The 21,220-nt window shown below is 37.9% G+C and overlaps 1 protein-coding gene across 24 annotated transcripts in view; it reads right to left on the bottom strand.

The window, feature by feature from the left end:
* The window catches only part of Tanc2 (tetratricopeptide repeat, ankyrin repeat and coiled-coil containing 2), a 338,567-nt gene that overhangs the window by 85,440 nt on the left and 231,907 nt on the right, over window positions 1–21,220 (bottom strand). For all 24 annotated transcript variants that reach the window (XM_076577705.1, XM_076577713.1, XM_076577710.1 and 21 more), the window contains 3 exons: window positions 14,356–14,637; window positions 8,879–9,012; window positions 119–350 (listed from right to left, as the gene is read on the bottom strand). In XM_076577705.1, the coding sequence (XP_076433820.1) occupies window positions 119–350; window positions 8,879–9,012; window positions 14,356–14,637 (648 nt within the window). The remainder of the gene's footprint in view (window positions 1–118; window positions 351–8,878; window positions 9,013–14,355; window positions 14,638–21,220) is intronic.

Genomic DNA, 21,220 nt, shown 5'->3' with positions numbered 1-21,220 from the left:
TATAAACTATATTCTGTAGACATCAGCTATGGGACATTTAGTTTTGGCAATGTAATAAACATAATTATTTCTATATCATGACCCATGTAACCAGGGCTCCTTAAGACCTCATCTATACCTTTGTGGAGGTTCTCCAGAGGCTCTAGGACTCCCCTCCGGAAGGAGGCCATGGGGTCTTGAACACAGGACCGGAGGCTTAGCATGCTTTGCAAGTGAGGCTCCCGAAGAAGCTGCTCCCGGTAAGCTGTCAGCTGAGGTGAGCGGCAGAGCAGGGCAGCAACATTGTGGACAAATTCTGGTACCAGGCAGGTGTAGGCATTATCTGCTTGGCAATAGTGATAGGCAACCACCTACATAAAGACGAGATTGCAAACAAGCTTATCAGCAACTATGGTTACCATATGACCACTCCCCCTAACACTGTCTTTGGTTTCTCCATTTCCTCGTTTTTTTTTTTTTCCAAATAAAAATAAAAGCTACTAACTCAACTGTATAATTTATGCATAGTCCAAATTTAGATAGAACATTTCCATTGTATATACTTATAATATCACAATCTAAAATTAATATTTATAAATAAAAATAGGATATTCCTTCTGGATTATACGAAACAGGAAGCAAGACTGAGAATGAAGATGTAGATTAATATTGCTAGCATTTATTCAAAACAGTAGTATAGAAAAGGCTACTATGTAACAAAGCATTAGAAATAGAACAATTAGAGGAAAATCATGTTACTCTCAACAGATATACATGCTTATATCACTTTTTGGTTACAATTGTGTTTTTTTTTTTTTGGAGACAGGATTTCTTTGTGTAGTTTTGGTGACTGTCCTGGATCTCACTTGTAGATCAGGCTGCCCTGAAACTCACAGAGATCCGCCTGCCTCTGCCTCTAATCCCAAGTGCTGGGATTAAAGGCGTGCACCACTGCCACCCAGCTACAGTTGTGTTTTAAGATAAACCTATAAAATAAAGTAATTTAGATTTAAAAATTATCAGTAGATATTTTCTGAAAATCCAGATAGAAGAAAAGTACCAAAATTAGATAAAAGAGGTGATATGGGCCATGAGTCTTAATAACATTTAGGTTCTGAGCTTTCTGGTTGGCTGTTTTACGCTACTTGTGAGAACTGTACAGAATTTACTCCCTATCTTCTGTTCTGGCTGTTCTTTTTGCCTCAAAAGAAAGTGCAAAAGAGGGTGCCCCTCCTTTTGATAGGGTTGCATGTAACCAAGGTTGGCCCCAAACTCCTGATCCTTTTGTCTCCATCTCCACAGTATACTATTATGCCTAGCCCAGAGGGTGATTTTAATATATGTCACTCTTCTTCTGGCTCTTACTCCTCAGAAAAGTGATGGGATACTGTGGAAAACATGGCATCAGTAGGAGAAATTCAGCTTGATACATGGAAAGAATCTGACATGGTGCTCAGAACAGAATAATCACTTCTACTCTCCTCTTACTCATCAGCGCCATCATCAACATTCTACATGTTCATTTTAGCTATTAGCTTTGTGCCTATAGGTAACTCTGACATCCTACTAGCACTCGGATGTACTGGGAATGCTTTCTTCAGTTACCTCTCATAAAGGAGTTCTAGTCTGAAAAAAACTCCAAATCTATGTGTGGTCATCTCTTTAATACATTCTGGAAATGCCAACTCTTTTAAACAGTCGCTTGTGAGAAAAACAATGAAGTCTGAGCTCAATATAGGGACTAGAAATCAGAGGTTGCATTTAAAAAAGCTCCACTCTTTAGGTACACTAATCTGTGCTTTATTATCTATCTTAAAGACAGTGTAAGAAGCCCAAAGAGGCCTTGTCTTCTCAGTCAAAAAGCAAAAAAACAGCAAACCTTTGAATCAATATATAATCACACCTTTGAATCAATATATAATCACACCATATTTTGCTTCAACTGATTCCAGATGTAGAGGCAATGTACAGCTCAGCAAGCCTTGTATAATTTAACTGCTTTTTACCTAATGCAATGGGGTATCATTTTACAGATGAAGATATAATATTTAGAAGATTTTTTTTCTGATTTTGTTAAAAATCATGTGTGTACTTGGATAAATGGGGTTTCATTTAACAAAGGTCAGTGTTAAAAGTTCTATTTTCTTTTGTTTTTTTTTTGAGACAGGGTTTCTCTGTGTAGCTTTGGAACCTTTCCTGGAACTCACTCTATAGACCAGGCTGGCCTTGCACTCACAGAGATCTGCCTGCCTCTGTCTTCCCAGTGCTGGGATTAAAGGCATGCACCACCACTGCCCGGCAAAAGTTGTATTTTCTAAAGCTGCTTCTCTTTTTAATTTTATTATTTGGCATTAAAATATAAAGTCTTGATTTCTTTGGAGAATTCAGGTAGAAAATCCATTCAGATTTGCAAGGCGTTCAAAAATAGGTTACTAACTACACATTTCAAAGTAGTTATGTAGCATGTATAAGCATATAAATTCTGTCAAAACTATCAGATAGGCACTGAGATGTCAACACCCATGTAAAAACAGCTGTGTGTCAGTAATCTCAGTGCTGGGAGGCATAGATAGGTAGATCTCTGGCCAGTAAGCATAGCTTATCAGTGTGCTACAGTTTCAGTGAGAAACCCTGATTGAAAATAAGATGAAGGGCAACTAAGGAAGATGTGTGTGTCTGATGCTTGTGGAGGCCAGAAGACAGCATCAGATAACCTGGAACTGGAATTACAGACAATTATTAGCCGCCATGTGGGTGCTGGGAATTGGACCTAAGTCCTTTAGAAAAACAAGTGCTCTTAAGAATCGAATCATCTCTGTAGCCTTTCAAATTATCTTTTGATATTATCTAAAACTTTTCCTATATATAAAAGCAAGAAGCAAGCCTAGACTATGTATTTTTCCCAGTCTTGCATTGTACCAGTGATAAAAGCACATTTATACAGCACTCTACAGTGCTGAGGAAGTTATTATACTTGATTTAGTTACAGCTTCGTGGAAATGACTCAGAATGAATCTGCCTTAATAAACCCACAGACACAACCTTTACCCTGGTTGGATTCTTATTTCTCAAATAATTGTCTTATTCTCATTTATAGCTATGTCTTTCTTATACAATTAATTTTTCCATCCCAAGATGTATGTACGTTAACAATCTTTGAAGAAAAATAGTAAGTAAATATGCTCTTCCTACAAGGGAAGAACAAAAGGGGTAGGCGACATATACTAAAGGATGGAGGTCAAAATAGTATTTTGCTTGGAGGCTGGTAAAATCTCTAGTGGTAAGGGTGACTGCTGCCAAGCCTGAGGACCTCAATGCCTGGAATTCACAACTCTCATATATTATCTTCTGACCTAGACACTTGAGTATACACATAATAAATAAATGCAATACAGTATTAAAATATTTTTATTGGCTTAGAAATATAGCACAGTGGCAGAATGCTTGCTTAGCATTCATGATATCCTGGTTTTCATCTCTAGTACTGCCAAAGGTGGAGGGAGACAACTTTTGATTTAATGCCATACCTAGTAAATGATAAAACATATCATAAACCTTATCAAAGAACTGAGTGGCAGCAAATCTTCCAGGCTTATGTTAAAAGTCTTGGGCTTTCACACACCATAGAGTATTTTGTACTTCAAATGAATACCTATGGAAGAATTAAGCTAACTGTGTATTAAGGAAGAACAGTTTTGAATATATGGAACCCATTTGGACAGAAAAATCTAGCCTACACAAGTGGCGTTTGTGTCTTTTAAATTCTAGAGTTATAATAGCTCTGCCTTTAGGTTAGCTCTAACATTTGTAAGGCCATCCAATACTCAATACTCCTGATTTATTTATCAGTGCTATCCTTCAACTCTTAAGTCAGTTTAAACAAACAAACCTGGAACTCACTATGTAGATGGGACTGGCCTTACAGCGATCCTCCATCAGCCTCCTAAGAGCTGAGATTAAAGTCTGAGTCACTGAGGCTAGAGAGACGGCTTAGTGGTTAAGAACATTGGCTGTTCTTCCCAACAACCCGAGTTCAATTCCCAGCATGTATATGGCTACTCACTGCTGCCTGTGATGCCCTCTTCTGGCCTCATTGGGAACAGCACACCATGTGTTGCACAGAAAAACATGCAGGCAAAACACCTATCACATAAGATAAAATGTGTGAGCTACCTCCACACCAGCTACTTTACTATTTCTAGGGATCTGAAGACTCACTGTAAATAACTACTTTATCTTCCTTTAGTCTTGTCTCTTAACTCTGATTCTAATCTTCACTCTGGGACTACAGGTTAAAAATAGTTCCCAGGCTTGGGTTCTGTTTCAGTAATTTTCCAGTTTAGAGCCCTACCTTCTCTGCCTCCTCCCCACCCCCCCTTTTTTTTTTAAAGAAATGAGACTTTTATTTTTTAACTTGAACTCATTTCAGACTTACAGAAATGTTGCAAAAGTAGTACACAGAGCTTCCATTTATTCCTTATTCAGTCTCCCTTATTAATATTTTATATAATCATAATTTTAAAAGCCAGCAAATTAACATATAATAATTTTACCTTAAAATCTAAACAACACTTAGTAATCTTACCTAAAGACATCACTCAAATTTAAGATCCTTTCCTATTCAAAACTCATCAGGGACTCCATATAGCATATTTCTCTTTAGTCTCCTTTTATCTGTAAGAGACCTTTAGTGATTTTTCACAACTTTGATGTTTTCAAATATTGACTAGTTATTTTGTTCAATGTCTCTCAGTTTGGGGTTGTCTGATGAACTGAGACCTTTTCTTGGAAGAATACCACAAAAGCAGTGTTGCGTCCTTGATGAGTCAATGTTTGTATGTTTTGGTGAGGGTGATCTGCTTTGCTTAGTTGAAGTTAAGATTCTGCAACTGTCAATTTGCTATCTTTCTTTTTGTGGTTAAAAATACCTTAGAAGAGAGAATTATGTAAGTCATATCTCTCTCTACATACTTGCCCATTAACTTTGCTCTCTACCAGTGGATCTCTTCTGCAGCAATGATTATCATGATGCTTGATGATTTTCAATTTCCCTTTTTCTATATTTGTTATTTGGAATCCCTCTGGATTTATATGAGCTGGGGATACAGTGGATAACATCTAAGCACTGACTTATTCTAGTGTAAGAGGCAGATTAAAAACAAACAACAAACACTGAAGCTGACAAACATATATTTAGGTTGTTTTCCCCATATTTGTATCCAGAATGTAGAAGAAATCTAGGTCAGTATTAGTTTGAGAAGATAAAGTCCCTAGACACATGAAAATATTATTTAAAGGTCACTTGCTGCTTGACTTGGATCTCATTTGTCCTCAGTGTTCTCTTTAAGAATACCTACACCAATACTAATCAAACTTCACGCCACTGCCTTGTATATATTCCCTCCCTCCCTTTACCCTTCCTTATGTGTTGTCTGACATGTCCATATTATGTTCAACTTGCTTAATGTTACCAGACTGCCAAAATAATGGCTGCTTTTGCTTACAACTTTAACAGTAGCAACACCACTTCCAAGAACCAAGATCATTTGACATTTTTCTTATGTAGTATAGGAATGGCAAGCAACATTGAATTCTTTCTTACATAAAAATTCTTTTTTGGGAAAAAAACCAGCTTTTGTTTCTTTATGACATGTCTTAAAAGTAGCTGGTTTCTCTAATTAGCTGATTTCATATGCATTATCTTCTTAAAGATTAAACATTGTCATGGTAAAGAGCTGCTGGCCACATAGAAACCCCCCCCCCTTTTTTTTTTGAAAAAGTGTAACTCAGCAAAATCATTGAAAGGTGGAACTTCAACATAATTTTTTTTTTTACTTTGAAGGCACATTCAATGACTGATAGATTTTTCCAAAAGAATACTCAGCAAAGATCCTTCTTGTCACTAGAAAAATAGCAGTGGTTAAAGGCACAGGTTTTGAGCACCTGTCCCATCTTTTACAGAATGAAGACAATGATAATATTCTTAAAGAGGTACACACAGGCCCTGAATCCTAGCTCTGTTATCTATTAACAGCATAGCTTTGGAAAAATAATCACTGGAGCCAGCGTTTTCTCCATATAACATAGAGAGAATAATGACTATCATATAGGGTTAAGATACATGGGGTTAAAAAAAAAGCAAATAAAACAAATTCCAAATAGTTTAGAGTCTCCATACTTACTACATCTTCACTAAACAGGAGCCAATGTGTTGCTATTAACCCATCCCATAGGTGAATTTATATACACAAGAAAGACTCTGAATGACTCGTGGTGCCTTGCTCAGAACATAGCAATGCTGAACTGAAGACACAACTAACAGGTGCTGACCTAGCAAAAGCTGCTACAATCCAAGTGTAGTGTTTCTTCAGTGTACAAGACTGTTTTATTAAAGTTCTGACCAACTCTTTAGTGGCTCCCACTAATTAGCACAAGAAGCAGCAAGAGCACTATGAACTGCCAGTGGTAATTACTGATATTGAGGAATTGACATCAAGGACTCTCAAATCAAGAGGCTCTTGATATATATTTTTTTAAATACTGACTTGAGAATCTCATTTAAGAGTCAGATGTCCACTTACTGGTTAGTTAGGGTGAGAAGCCAGGCTGCTGCTCTGCTCTGTGCTCCCACAGCACACCCTTCTATAGCCCAACTGTAATACAGTGGCACACTTCCTAGGATAATACTCATTTTTCAACGAGGAGCCATTTCTTATACAATGTTTAGCATAAACTTACACATGCTGAAGCCTCACATGCAAAATTTATTTGTATGTTGCTCTTAGAATTCTAAAATTTATTTTTGAACTAAATGTAAATAGTCATCGATTTCCAACTTAAACAATATTTAGCATTTTTTCAGTATTAAACATAAACATCAAGTCTAAGGAGAAACTTACTGTATAATGTTAGTAAAAAATTAAAAACATCCTATTTCAAGGTATAAACAGACTCATTTATATTTTGTTTAAAGGTAACACAGTCATGAAATTTAGAATGTGATCACTTCTTCAGAAAGGATAAACAGTCACAAATATCCTTCTTACTATACTTAAAACTTTTCAAATATGGAAAATAAGTATCTTGGGATTTCTTTCCTTGGTGAGAGAGGGAGTAAGCCGTAACAAAGAGGAGAGATAGAATATCTTTTATTTTCTTAGCACCCACCACCATCTGATGTCTTATGTATTTACTTGAGTACTGCCTTTCTCCTATCATAGAATGCAGGCTATACAATGCAGAGACCATTTGTGTTGTGTGACTCAGTTCTAGATTACTGAACATGGGTTCCAAGCACACATTCTAAGTGAATAACTGGATGCTATTCTGGGACCTCTTCAATATTTATCTATTTCTGCATTTATTTAAATTACTCTAAAGAACAAGCTGGACCCATATTTATAAGAAAGCAGAGATGTCTCCTACTGTTACAACGAGTTGACAATGAATATGAGGCAAACCTGGGGCTTTTCTGGAAGTCTGTCTAAATGTGTACTTACTAAGAGGAATGATTACACCCTACCCACCCCATGGAGTTTCACTCTGTAGCCTAGGCTGAAACCCACTGTCATTCAGTCTTCCCTAAAATTCCTAGAGGCCCTCCTACCTCAGTCTCCTAAGTACTGAGATTAAGAGCCACCACACCTCACTTAGAATGGATTTCTATAAGGAAATCTGAAACTGGTAATATTACAGACCATCTGTAAAACTTCAGAAAAGCACAAGAATTAAAAGTACCAGGTACTCTGGAGGATGAAGTTGAGGAAGGGAACCCAGACCAGAATTTTCTCCCCAGCATCTAGACAGGAGATGTTTATTGTCTAGAGACACTGGGAGAGTGCAAACTTAGGGCTATCCCAAACAGGGCAAAGAAGTGAGGCTGGTGCAGAGTTGAAAACAAGGGCCTTCAGTAAAATCTGCACAGTGACTACTGGACCGCCAGCCTCACTCTGACCAGCTCTGGAATGTGGGTATTCAGTATACACATTTTCCAGGTAAAAGGCTAGAAAATTCTTTGTGAAAGGATGTGAAAAATTTAAGAAAGAAATTCCCTAAAATGTATGGATACCGATTTCTGGGTATTTCCAATAAAGAATGAATCCTCTAAATGCCCTTTGTATACCCAAGCAAACTTGGACACATGAGATCTCTCTCCCTCTTCCTTTCCTTCCCAAGACCTCCCCCAGGGAGAGGGAAGGAAGGAGGGAGAGAGGAGGAGGGAGGGAGAGGGGAGAGAGAGAGAAAGAGAGAGAAAGACAGAAAGAGAGAGAGAGAGAGAGAAAACACTAGAGGAATAAAATTTAAAAATGCTTTATAAACAAGGTAACAACTGCAGAAAAAGAAAAAAAAAACTATTTGATATTAAAATTATGATAGCCAAAAATGTTTTTTGTTTTGTTTTTTTAATGAAAGGGTTGGAAGATAATGCTGAAGAACTCTATCAAAAGGGACTGGGGATGTATAGTTTCTGGGGGTTGATAGGTTTGGTAAAGAAGTCAACTGAGTTTTGAGCATTATTTGCTTTTCTATGTGCATATGTTATTTTGAGAAAGATAAGAAATTTAAATTAAAAATATTATGGACTAGATGGTATAGTAAGAGGATTTGTGAGCCAGTAATAAAAATGAAAACTGTTGTTTACTTATATGGTGACTTTGGCTAAACCATCTAACACTCTTATCTAACCCATTAGAAGACTTTGCTTCTAAGTCTTGAAGGTTCTCATCCCATCAGAGTATTTTTATTTTTTGAACAAAAACAAAAGTACAAAGAGAAGCTTTTCTTCATATTCTCATGAATACTTTACATATTTTTGTTTATTTCTGCCAAGAGTCTCCCTATCTTTGCTTTAGTGCTAAAACGGAACTAGAAGGTCCCCAACTTGGGAATCCTAGTGTACCTGTGAGGCAAGTCTTCGCATGGCCTCCTCCTGCCGTCTGCGCATTTCTGGAGTTCCTGGGCAGCTTCCACTGGTAATAGATGAATGGGCTGAAGGCGGCTGGGTGAGTGGTAGCTCTCTGTTGGCGTCTACATCTGAATTAAAAAGATGTTTAATCAGAGAATCATAAAACTCTACATTGGTGGTTCTCAACCTTCCTAATGCTGTGACCCTTTAATGCAGTTCCTCATGTTGTGGTGACCTCCAACCATAAAATTATTTTGTTGCTACTTCATAACTATAATTTTGCTACTGTTATGAATCATAATGTAAATACCTGATATATAGGATATCTGTTATGTGGGTTGTGACCCACAGGTTGAGAACCACTGCTCTAGACTAAAGGCAAATTGAATTCCATATTGTTCTATGACCCAGCAATTCCATTCCTAACTATATACCCAAGTGAAGTTCAAAACACATTTCTAAATAGAAACTTGCACATCAACATCCAGAGAAGCATAATTTATAATAGACAGAAAGTAAAAACAAGTCAGATGTCCATCAATTAATGAATGGATAAATGTGCTACCTCCATACAATGGACTACTACTTGATGATGAGTGAGTTACACACACATGCTTCAATATAGATGACACCTTATCAGCCCCCCAAATCTCAAGTATGTGCTTCTACTTATATAAAATGTTCATTCAGATGGGGAAATCTGTACCGATAGGTAAAGTAGGAGCTTTCTGGGGTAGAAGATAGGGAGTCTGAAGGAAAGTGGGGATTTACTGCTGAAAGATACAAGTTTCTTTTAGTGGGATCAAATATTCTAAAATTAGGCTGTGGTGACTGTAATAATACAACCTTTGGATATATTAAAAATGCAGAACTGAGCATTTCATTTTATTTTGAGACAGAGCATTACTATGTAGGCAGATTTCATTATGTATACAGTAGGCTCACACAGAACTTAACAGCAATCATCGTCCTGCTTTAGTTCCGTGTCCTGGGATTACAGCTATGATACACCATGCTCATTTTATCTATCTATCTATCTATCTATCTATCTATCTATCTATCTATCTATCTGTCTGTCTGTCTGTCTGTCTGTCTGTCTGTCTGTCTGTCTGTCCGTCCGTCCGTCCGTCCGTCCGTCCGTCCGTCCGTCCGCCCGCCCGCCCGCCCGCCCACCTACCTACCTACCTACTAACCATCTGTCATCCATTCATTCATCTATCTATGGCTAATCCTCACTTAGCTACTAGGACTGGCCTCAAACTCTTCCTTGATCTTCCTGCTCTGCTTCCTGAGTGCTGGGATTACAAGCGTACACTATGCCCAGCTGGGAATTGAGCATTTTAAGTGGGTAAAATAAGATTTAAAAAAGAGAAGAAACCTTAAGACTTTTCACTGGTTCTTGCTAGTGGTAATACATATCTTTAGATTAAACAAAGAAACTAGACTTCTAAATCACAGAACGGAATATAACATACAAAGGCTGTTTAAAACATGGTAACGGCTGGGCAGTGGTGGCGCACGCCTTTAATCCCAGCACTCGGGAGGCAGAGCCAGGTGGCCCTGTAAATTCGAGGCCAGCCTGGGCTACCAAGTGAGTTCCAGGAAAGGCTCAAAGCTACACAGAGAAACCCTGTCTCAAAAAATCAAACAAACAAACAAACAAACAAAAAATCCCACCATGGTAATGTTATGCTGCCACTGAAAACTACATGGAAACCAAGCTTCAAGTGGTTTAAGTAATAAAGTATTAAAAAATGAAAAAAGAGAAATGCACTATCTATTAGAAATGACAGAACCAAACAGATAAGAAAATATTTTAAAAACAGGAACAAAAACTATTTGTAGTTATTGGATGGCCAAAAGCTGTAAGAAGGAATAGACCTCTTGGTCACCCTGCAATACCTGCTGGGGTGAGGGTACAAAAAATGGCAGTGAGGCAGGTCTGAAGAATGTGTGACACTTTGAGTTAAAGTTCAGTGACTGTATTACATTTGCTGGTCCACTCCTGTCCATGGCTCTATGCTCCCTTGTTTGGAATTTGATTTTTGAGTAATTACTGTCTAAATACTCTGTCCTCTGGCTATTCTCTCTCTCTCTCTCTCTCTCTCTCTCTCTCTCTCTCTCTCTCTCTCTCTCTCTCTCTCTCTCTTTCTCTCTGTCTCTCTCTCTGTCTCTCTCTTTGTCTAAGTGGCTTACTTTCTGTTTGGCACACAGAAATCAGTAGAAATAGAAGTTAACAGATAAGCACAAGTCAGTGTACTCAGCAAACTAGCAAAATAGATTACTGAAATGAGCTGAGTAGAAATTACTTAACTGAGTAGCTGTCTGGAGGTTTGGCAGTTGCTGACAAATGTCAAACCCAGGTAACTACACTGGGACCTCCAATGATAGGAAAATAGTCACATATCAGGCAGAACTTCCCTACCTACCGTATTGAGTAAGTCTGTAGTGGATGCAATAATGTCTGAATTATACAACAGTCTATTTTCACAAAATGTTTTTGTTCTTTGTGTGTGCTGGGGGGTGATGAAGGCAGAGAATGATGGGGGAGTCATACCTGTGAAAGTAGGCGGAAAGCAGGATGACAGGCTAGTGTCTGCCTTGACAGTTTTTCTCTACCTTCTAAGGGAAATGACAAGGAGCGGGTAGGCTGTGGAGCTGAGTGTGGGGGAAGGAGAGCTATGCAGGAAAGTACTGCAGGCTAAACTGCTCACATCTTTTGCAGCAGTACTGCTCAGTGTGGAGGAGGCAGAAGAAAGAACAACAGATGACACACAGAGATAAGTCAAAAGCTCTGTAACTTTCCAGTTTTTCATTATTACTACAACTGTATCATGGCATCACTGCCCGAGGGTTCAGAAAGCCAGTGGGATTCCAAATAAGCCTACACAAGTTTAATGTATGTTAAACTGTAGAAAATTGGGCCAAGCATCTGATATTATTCTTTTTCCTTAACCAAAGAACTTCTGCTGCTTTGGGTAATATTTTATATTTCAGCTCATATAGTAACAGATTTAAGCTGAAGAATCGTTTGCAGGCTGGAGAGATGGGTAGGTGGTTAACAGCTCTTCCTGCTCTTGCAAAAGACTCAGGACCCAGGACAGGACCCAGGATCAATCTAGCACCCACATGACAGTTCACAACCATCTGTAACTCCAGTTCCAGAGGATGTGATGTCCTCGTCTGACCTTTGTAGGTACGAAGCACACACGTGATGCATATACATATATGTAGGCAAAGCACACATTAAAATGTATAAATTTTAAGTTACAAAATAAAATAAAATAGCTTGCATCCTATTAGTCCAGTATCCTTGACTCTTTTTTAAGAAACACAAGTTCTTTGAGGATGGTAGAGGCAGAAGGTAGTTTGATCACCAACAAATTATGAGAACAAATATTTTTCATAAAGCAATGTGGGCTCTGTGTAGCTCTGACAGAGACAGCAACATCTACTCTATATTCTCCTACTCCCTTTTCAAGTTTTGAAAGTTAACTAAAGGGTCAGATCTACAGCACCAACAGTGGAGATGATCTTATAAATAAGGAGTATTTCATTGTTTTTGGAGATTCCCAAGAGATAACAGGCAACAGTTATTAGAGAATAACAATAAACTACCTTTGGAAAATCTGCTTTGGAGAGTGTACAGACTGGTTTTTATTTTCTCTTGTTCTCCCAGGCTTATGTGTGGACCCCAGAGACTCTGCTTTTAGGCAAAGCAGTTATCCTTGGCTTTGGGAATTTATCTTTTGTTAGGAATGATCCTGCCATTGCTATCTGCCACACTGATATACTGAGGAGTCAGAGAAAGTGTTAGCCATCCAGTTTTCTTTCTGGCACACTCAAATAGCTTAACTCCTGGACTACTCAGATAAGCAGTAGTATGGTGTGATAGATATTTAAGCATTCGAAGGAAATCCTGGAATAGGTGTGGAAATTCACTTCCAACCATGAAGACATGTTCTTTGACTCTACATTTCAGCATAGAAGCTATTTTTAAAACTCCTCTTCTTCATTATCATTGTTATTTGCTATATCAAGGACTGAACTCCATTTCAGGCATGCTGAGCAAGTACGCTGTCACTGGGCTACATCATTATCCTTAAAGCAGTTCTCAACAATCAGCTAGTCATACTTCTTCAGTTGCAAATGACAAAACTGAGATCCAAAGAATTAATGCAAATTTAAAGTGACAAAGTACTTTATTATAAGCAATTTGAATGCTGTGGCATAATCCTAAGTTCTTGACTCTCACAATATGATGTCAGTCTACCTTAGAAACAATTCATTTAGGAACATGAGCAAGGTATTCCTCTTAAGATAAGAGTTCACCATATAATCTACTCAGCAAGCTTTCTGTTTAGATACCAGGTCCTTTTACATGTTAGGTATTCTTAAATGTACCAGAGACAATCATCTCTTTGATATAGAGCCTGCTAGGCAATTTCAAAAGTTAAAAGGTTTGGAAGATATTCAGTGAGTTCCTGTTATGTTTCTAGACCCTGTACTACTACAGTCTCACACAAACCATTTCCAGTGTTTGTTATATCAAGTGTGTGGTGGAGTGTATGATTAATTTGGATCAGTAGAGCAAGTCCTTCCTTTTCTGTTCTAAAACAATCAAGGAGAGGCAGATTGGTTTATACAGGAAGAACTATTACACACATCCATTTTCTTTCTTTCCCCAAATGAGTTTTACCATAAGAAAAGGCAGCTGAGGAAAGGGGGAGAGAATGGCTTCTGAAACCAGGCTTCTTTGCTTCCCTATATAATGGCTGTAAAAACCTGAAGTCTCAGATCACTTATCTGTGAAATGAAGACAACAGGAACTGTCTAACTGAGTTGATAAATGACGGAATGAATTAAAATTTGTAAACACTTGAAGATTATGTGGTACATAGCTATGTGAGTGTTTTACAAACAAGTAATCAAGATCCCAGTGGTGACCATTAAGCTTGTAATGAAAAGAACCTGACTACACATGAGAACTTTGCAACCTTCCACAAGGGAGAAGGAAAAACCCTTCAAGGGCACAGAAGAGCTCAAGTTCAAGCAGTGTGGCACTGACATCAGCTGCAAAGAAATGAAGGCTACAAACAGACTGTGTTGTCACTTAACAAGAAGTGGGCACAGGTTAAGCAACCTCTGACAGTGACAGATACAAATGACTCTACAGGAAATTGCTGGAGTCATTATCCAAAAGATTGACCAACAGGTAAGCATCATGCATTTATTCCACAAAAAGGTTTTTCTTGCTACACTTTGGTGACTATTCCGTGTGTGGGCTAGATATACACAGAGTATTATGTTCTTTTTCTGAACTTCGAATTAATGGTCTTCACACAGTTCAGGTTTCATAGATTAGGAATAAAAGGATATGTGGTCTAATATAAAAATGTCAGAAAATATTTTAGGGACACAAAGAAGGGAACATTTTTTTTTTCTTTTCTTTTTAAGGAAGGAATACTTACGTTTAGGGGAGGCATGTGGGCTATCAGAGGCGATCTGTCTCATCCGTGTACCATGGCAGCTGAGGGCCACCAGTCTGGAGATGATGGCAGTTTTGCCAAACCCAATATTTCCCACAATCACTACTCCTTGGTTCACGTTGGCATTTGAACTCTGAAGCTGAACATCGATCTCATGGAATACCCAATCTCTGCCAACAAACACTGACTCTGTGGTGATGCTGGGCACTTCAAAGAGTAGGGGCTTCAGGGAGATATCTGGAGGTCTGTAAGGTGCAAAGCGAACTGGAAGGAACAATAAGAGACAACAGAACTTAATTTAAACTGTCATCATTGAGAGAAACAGAGGTGGGGAAATAGTTTAAGACCACTAGAGTTACAGTACGATGGTATTAGGGCTTTTCAGGAAATAACAAAACTCTGAAAGTTGGTCCCACAAATAAACAATGAAGATATGCTAGAGCCATTAGATACTCCAGAGGGCAGAACTAAAAAAAAAAAAAAAAAAATAGTAAAACACAATTCGTAACAGTAAGAAAATCAGAGCAATCTTAAAAAAAATTGTTAAGCAATAGTAAGGCCCCCATACCAGCAATCATCAGGGATGCAAGAGCAGTGAAAGGATCCTAAGGAGTGTGTCTGGACTTGGGGAGATAATCTTTAAGTGTTGGATGTGGGAAAAGGCAGAGGTGGAGCTCCTCAGGAGGGACCTGGGCAATCTTAGAGCTCTTTCCGAACCACTAAGTATGTATTCCAATATTTAGTAACCAATATGTGGTTGAACCAGTATGTTATTTGAAAATCAGTCCTATAGAAAAGCAATGCAAAGTAAATAGGCTTGCTTAGTCCTTAAAAATAAAGAAAAATAAAAAAATGAAAAGACAATGAGAACAGTAAGCTCCTTAGTTCATGACATTTTGTTTTTAATCTAACATTTATCACATTAGTCTGCATGAGTTTACATACTGCATGTGTACAGGTGCCCTCACAGAGGCCAAAGGGTGTTAGATCCCCTGGAGCTGTAGGTAAAGGCAGTGTGAGCTGCCTGATATGAGAGCTGGGAATTGAACCAGCATTCTCTGCAAAAACAGTAAGCATTCTTAACTGCTGAATCTTACTTCTAGCCCCTAAAGTCTATTTTGTTATTAACATAACCATAATACATCTTTATAAAACAGAGGTAAAGAATTTGTTTTAGCAGATTATACATTATATATTTGAAAGTCATGCTTAAATTTCAGTGTTATCTAGAAACACCAGAAAAAGGCTGGGGGGGTGGCTTAGCAATTAAAGAGCACTTGCTGCTCTTCCAGGGGGCCTGGGTTCAGTTTCCAGCACATGGCAGCTCACAACTGCCTATAACTCCAGTTTCAGGAGATCTGAGTCCCTTTTTTGGCCTCCATGGCCACCTGCATGCAAGTATTTTATACACACACACACACACACACACACACACACACACACACACACACACACACACACTAAACCTTAAAAACCCCAGATAATTCATAGAACAATGCAGAAAGCAAACATTTAAAAATGTTTATCTTTGAAGTGGGGCATGGTGGGAGGTAGAAGCAAAGAGATCTTCATGAGTTCAAGGCCAGCATGGTCTACATAGTGAGTTATATAGCGCTCTCTCTCTCTCTCTCTCTCTCTCTCTCTCTCTCTCTATATATATATATATATATATATATATATATATATATATATATACAAGTCTATATAGTGAAACCTTGTCTCAAAACAAAATGAAACAAAAAAAAAAACCAAAAATACAAACTAAAGCAAATAATATATACCATTAGAAAAAGCGTGGTTTTAGTACATTTTTTTTGGAAAAATTAGTGTTCTCAGTTTTATTGGTAGAATTATTGTCCAACTTGTAGGCAAATAAATAGTAATATTAGTGAATGCCACTCTGACCTTAAGATTCTGTTTAAGAAATTTACTCTAAAGAAATAATTCGAATCACAAACATACTGACATTCTTGGCAGCATGTATGATGTCAGATTATATAGATACTAAAATAGTAAATAATACAAATTTTGCATAATTATAAAAGTGTGTATATTTATGATATAAAATAGAATACATATTATTACTACATTTAAAGTATATACAATGGGAGGTAATATACACCAATAAAGCATAGTCAATGGAATCTTTGATATAATTTTCTAAAAATTAACTTTTTAATATGAGTTTTAGTTATATTAAAAAGAACTAAGGCTTGAACAATGAGGCTACTAAGGTGCTTGCACAAAACGAGGATCTGAGTTTAGACCACCAACACCCAGGTAAATGCTGGGTGTTGTGGCAGGTTTCTATAACCCCAGAGCTGGGGAAAAGGAGGCAAGTGAATCCCTGAAGCTAGTTGGTTAGCCAGTTTAGACAAACTGATGAACTCTAGGTTCAGTGAGAGACCTTGCCTAAAACAGAACAAAACAGGTGGAGAGTGCTTGAGAAAGATGTGTGGTATTGACTTCTTTCACATGTACGTACACACATCTACCCCTAAACATGGACACTTTAAAAAGGCCTAAAAATGAACTGCTATTTTCCACATAGGTAGAGGAAGAAAGTATTTCATCTAAAACTAAACAAACAATCAGTGAATTGAACAAGCAAGTTTATATTTTTGAGTGTTTTTCTCCAGTAATCAATATGTATACATATGAAAAATATATATTTACTTGATGATTTTTGTGTCATTTTAGCTACAGACTGTATATCCCTAGTTAAAAATTTAAAATCTGAAATGACCAAAAATTTGATCTGGTCCTAAACATTTTGGATAAGTTAGATTCTTCAGGATAGGACAGCTTTTGGACTAATCTCTGTAACTTGCCATTTAACTATGGTCTGGACATTCCTGGACATTTAGTATGTGCTTCTTGTTTGATGTTGTTCTTGTTGGTTGGATTTCTATTTTTGTTTATGTTACTTCCATTCCCCTCCCATGGACAATACTTGATAATTGTTCCTATTGTGCACAGTTTTGTATTAGGTTAGAACTTTCTTATTTAGACAAAAAGGGGAGATTAGTGGGTACCTGTTTCATCTATGACCTTGAGGTACCAGCCCCTAGGGTATGGCTTCAGGGCTAGCTTAAGACCAGAGGGCACATACGTCTCTCTTGTGGGCTTGGATGGTGTGGACTGACTCAGGTGGCAGAAGTAGTGTGGGACTGACCTTCCAGGACTCTGTGATGATTTTGCCTTATTCTGTTTAGTGTGTTGTTCTCCCCAATTTATATCTCAATAAACTCCCTAATGTTCCTTAAGCAGACTCACTTGGATTTCTCATTATAATACTCCAGCTGTATTAGAGGATGACTGAAATGTAAAATTGGCTCTTTCTGCCAGGATAGTCTGAATGTCAGGTGAGCAGATGATTTACACCTCTCTCATGGACAATGGCTCACTGAAGTGGATCTAATACAAGGACAGCATCACTGAAGAAAGGTAAAGACATCCTGAAGACTTCTCACTGCAGCAGTCCTGGAAAGTGCTAAGAATGGAGGCGATACAATTGTAAAGGGAAGATAAATCTTAAGGTTTTCTAGTTTCAAGTCTAAGGGCTTATGGAGGTGAGAAGAACCCAAATCTTGGTGCAAAATGAGATTTTATCACTGTGTAGAAATAGTTTTCTTACTTTAAAGTTCTTTCTTCTAAACAATTGAAGACAAAGTCTCAACATATAGGGAAAAAGAATTAAAACTTGAGATACATTGGAGTATGCTCAAATTTAAATTTTAACTGAAGTAAACAAAACCATCTATTGAATTAATCTCTATAGAAAAATCAAAGTACTGTACCACATTCAGTAGTGGTTATATGGCACTTTTATACCCATCCAAGCACGGCACTCTGTTTGAATTCTACAGAACATCAAAATCTAATAAAACCCTATGCTTGCTTTCTTAATGTTACACAGGCCACTGGGAAGAGGAATATGTATGTGTGGGATTAGGTCTGAATCTACAAGACAAGTTGGCTGAAAATTACTATCATATTATATTAAGGACAGAGATGCTTATATGAGTTGCCATAAGTACTTGCTCACATTATGGCAGGACGCTGAAAAGGAGTAGAGTTCACAAGATCTGCATGAACAAAGCAGAAGTGGTAAAAGGACACCTTTCTCACGTGATATTTGTGGCTCTGACTGAGACTAGAGTGACTAGTGCTGGCACTGGACCTGTCTGATGACAAAAAGGACCACAAAGCTCCTTACATACAAGTCTCCAGTACCTCTCTACACCCTTCATGGCCTGCAAGGCTCTGGATGGTCTGGACCTTTCCTTCTGGTTCTCCAATCTCCATCTGCTGTTCTGACTACACCAGAAGTTCCTTCTTTGGCTGTTCACCTGATAAGCTTTTCATTCTTCAGGTTTCACCTTCAAGTTACTTTGATAACTTTGTAGAGTTTGTTCCTCTACTTCCATCACTTTCTTTATGCAAAGGCTTGTTTTCTATCAGAGATACAGACTCGTTTCTATCAATGAATTATCAAAGTACTGTTTTTACTTCCTTTACTCACATTGTAATCTAATGCAAGTTTATTTTTGTTTGCTTTTTCCTTATTTATTCTCATTTCCTTAATTACAGTGTAAGAAGCAGGAGCCATTACTATTTTTAACAGCATATATAGAATCTGAGGTACACAGTAAAGCATCAAGACATGCTTTCTGAATGAACATTGAAAAGGGGACCCCCTCCAGGGAATTTTATTGGAAGGATTGTCACATATTAGGAGAGGAGATCAGTGAAGTGTTTTGTCACTGTACCGGAGCCCACGCATGTCTTCAGAATGTAATTAAAATGAAAGTTCCTGTTATTTAAGAATCAAACATGCCCTAGCAATCTCAGCCTGTCTCACAAGTCTTGAATATTTTTCCTTTCAAAGAGTTCTTATCTCAGTCACCTCTGCTGACTTCTAATTGTTCCCACTTCCCTCCCTCAGATTTTCCCTGTTAATTTTTTAGTTTTGGACCTGGCTTCCCCAATTTCACTTACTGCCTCAGGCATCTCATACTGAATATTCTATCAGACCAATTTTTATTACAATGATTATATTATTCCTTCCAAAATCTCCAATGTCCCTTTTCTGCTACATTAAATCTAAAAACCCTCATCAGATTCTCAGTAATATAATGTCACTCAATCCCTATAACCCCCTTTTTTATTTTGAGACAGAGTCTCTTACTACATAGAGTACAATCCTCCTGCTTCAGTCTTATGTCTGATTTATACAGTGCTGGAGATCAAACCCAGTGCTGGAGATCAAACCCATGGTTTTTACGAATGTAGGTAAACACTATTAACTGAACTACATCCCCAGCCCTCTTATTTTAGATTAAATCCATTGCTTCCTTTATCTCATAGTACATGTTTAATGCAGTCTTTGCCTGGCTAAGCCTAATGTATCAAATTATTCAGAGTAATTTTTGTCACTTTACTTTTTCTGATAAATGAAATATGTGAAGTTTTTTTGTATGCCTTGCAATTTGAGAACTTGATTTTTAAATACTATTATGTGGTAAGAAGGTAGAGAGTTTGAGTTCTTCCTTTGAAGTTTACTGTTGTTCCTTGTTTTGATGCTGTAGTCATTCTTTCATTTTTGACTTTTCCAAAGTAGCTGTAGTCATTATTTTGAGACAAAGTCTCAACACACTGCTCAGACTGGACTCAAACTCTTGGGGCCCACGTTTCCTGCTTTAGTCTCCCGAGTAGCTGGGACTCCAAGAGCATGTCACTGTGCCTTGCTTTCTCAATCAGTTTGGCAAAGACTATTTTATTTCCTTGTAATCTGGCCCCTAAAGTCTCTGTTCTATCATCCTGGTAGTCAACTGGCAGTCTTAGAGATTCCATCAAATGTTGAAATTCAGTACCATTTTTTTTAAATTCATCATTCTCCTGGTTAAATTTTGCTTCAATTCTAGAGAGGTGAAAAGTTGGACAGTTATTTTGTGGGCTTACGGCTCTTTCACTGGATGGACTGACTCTTGGAATTCCTCCCTTCATCTCTGTCTGCAACGGCACTTGCATCAATGGCTAGCAACTCAGAGGGGTTGTGGGGTATTTGAGTATACCCTCCTAGACAATGGATCGAGGAGGGAGAAGGGGAAGGAGCTGGGGCAGAAGAGGGAAGGAGAAAGGGTGAGCTGGCTATCTCAGAACTCCAGAGAAGGAAAACACACAGCTCAGCTGGCATGACACACTGCTACAAGCCTTAGGGAGGTAAAAAGGAAGGGGGCCCTTGTTCAAACCTGCCTCAGGGGTGAACTCTTCTGATAGAGAAATCATAGACTTTCACAAAATTCTTGTAATATTTTTATAGATGTGTCTGTCTATTTAGGACTAGAGACCTAAGTCTACATAACTGATTTCAAAATTTGAATAAAAACCTAATTCTGATGGCAAGATCCAGGCCTTTTCTATTATATTGCATCTTTTCTACAGGATGTGAGCATTACCCGGGGATTAATTAGGCTTACTGTTGCTTGTTTCCTAATTTTAAGAATTTTAAGAATTATGTTTGGAGGCTGGGAAAATGGATCTGTGGGAAAAGAGCACGTGCTGTTCCAACATGAAGACACGAGTTCATATCCTTGGTATGGCTATACATGCCTGTAAACCCCAGCCCTCCTGAAATGGGTAAGAAGAAGACATATCTGTCCATAGACTGCATTTCCAGTGAAAACAGTTCCTGAGGGACTGAGTTGCTTTCTAAACAGACTTATCTCTTCAGGTCTAAGATTACTTTATATCTGGTTTCAAAGGAGGCTTTTATGAATATGATTAATGCTAATTTATAATATGGAGTAATAGTAACTCAATGTAAATCTCCTATTTTAGAGAA

This window comes from Peromyscus maniculatus, chromosome 8 (assembly GCF_049852395.1).
Source record: "Peromyscus maniculatus bairdii isolate BWxNUB_F1_BW_parent chromosome 8, HU_Pman_BW_mat_3.1, whole genome shotgun sequence".
Taxonomy (NCBI): domain Eukaryota; kingdom Metazoa; phylum Chordata; class Mammalia; order Rodentia; family Cricetidae; genus Peromyscus; species Peromyscus maniculatus.
The sequence above is the reverse complement of the archived record's forward strand: the minus strand, read 5'-3'. Positions and strand labels throughout refer to the sequence as shown.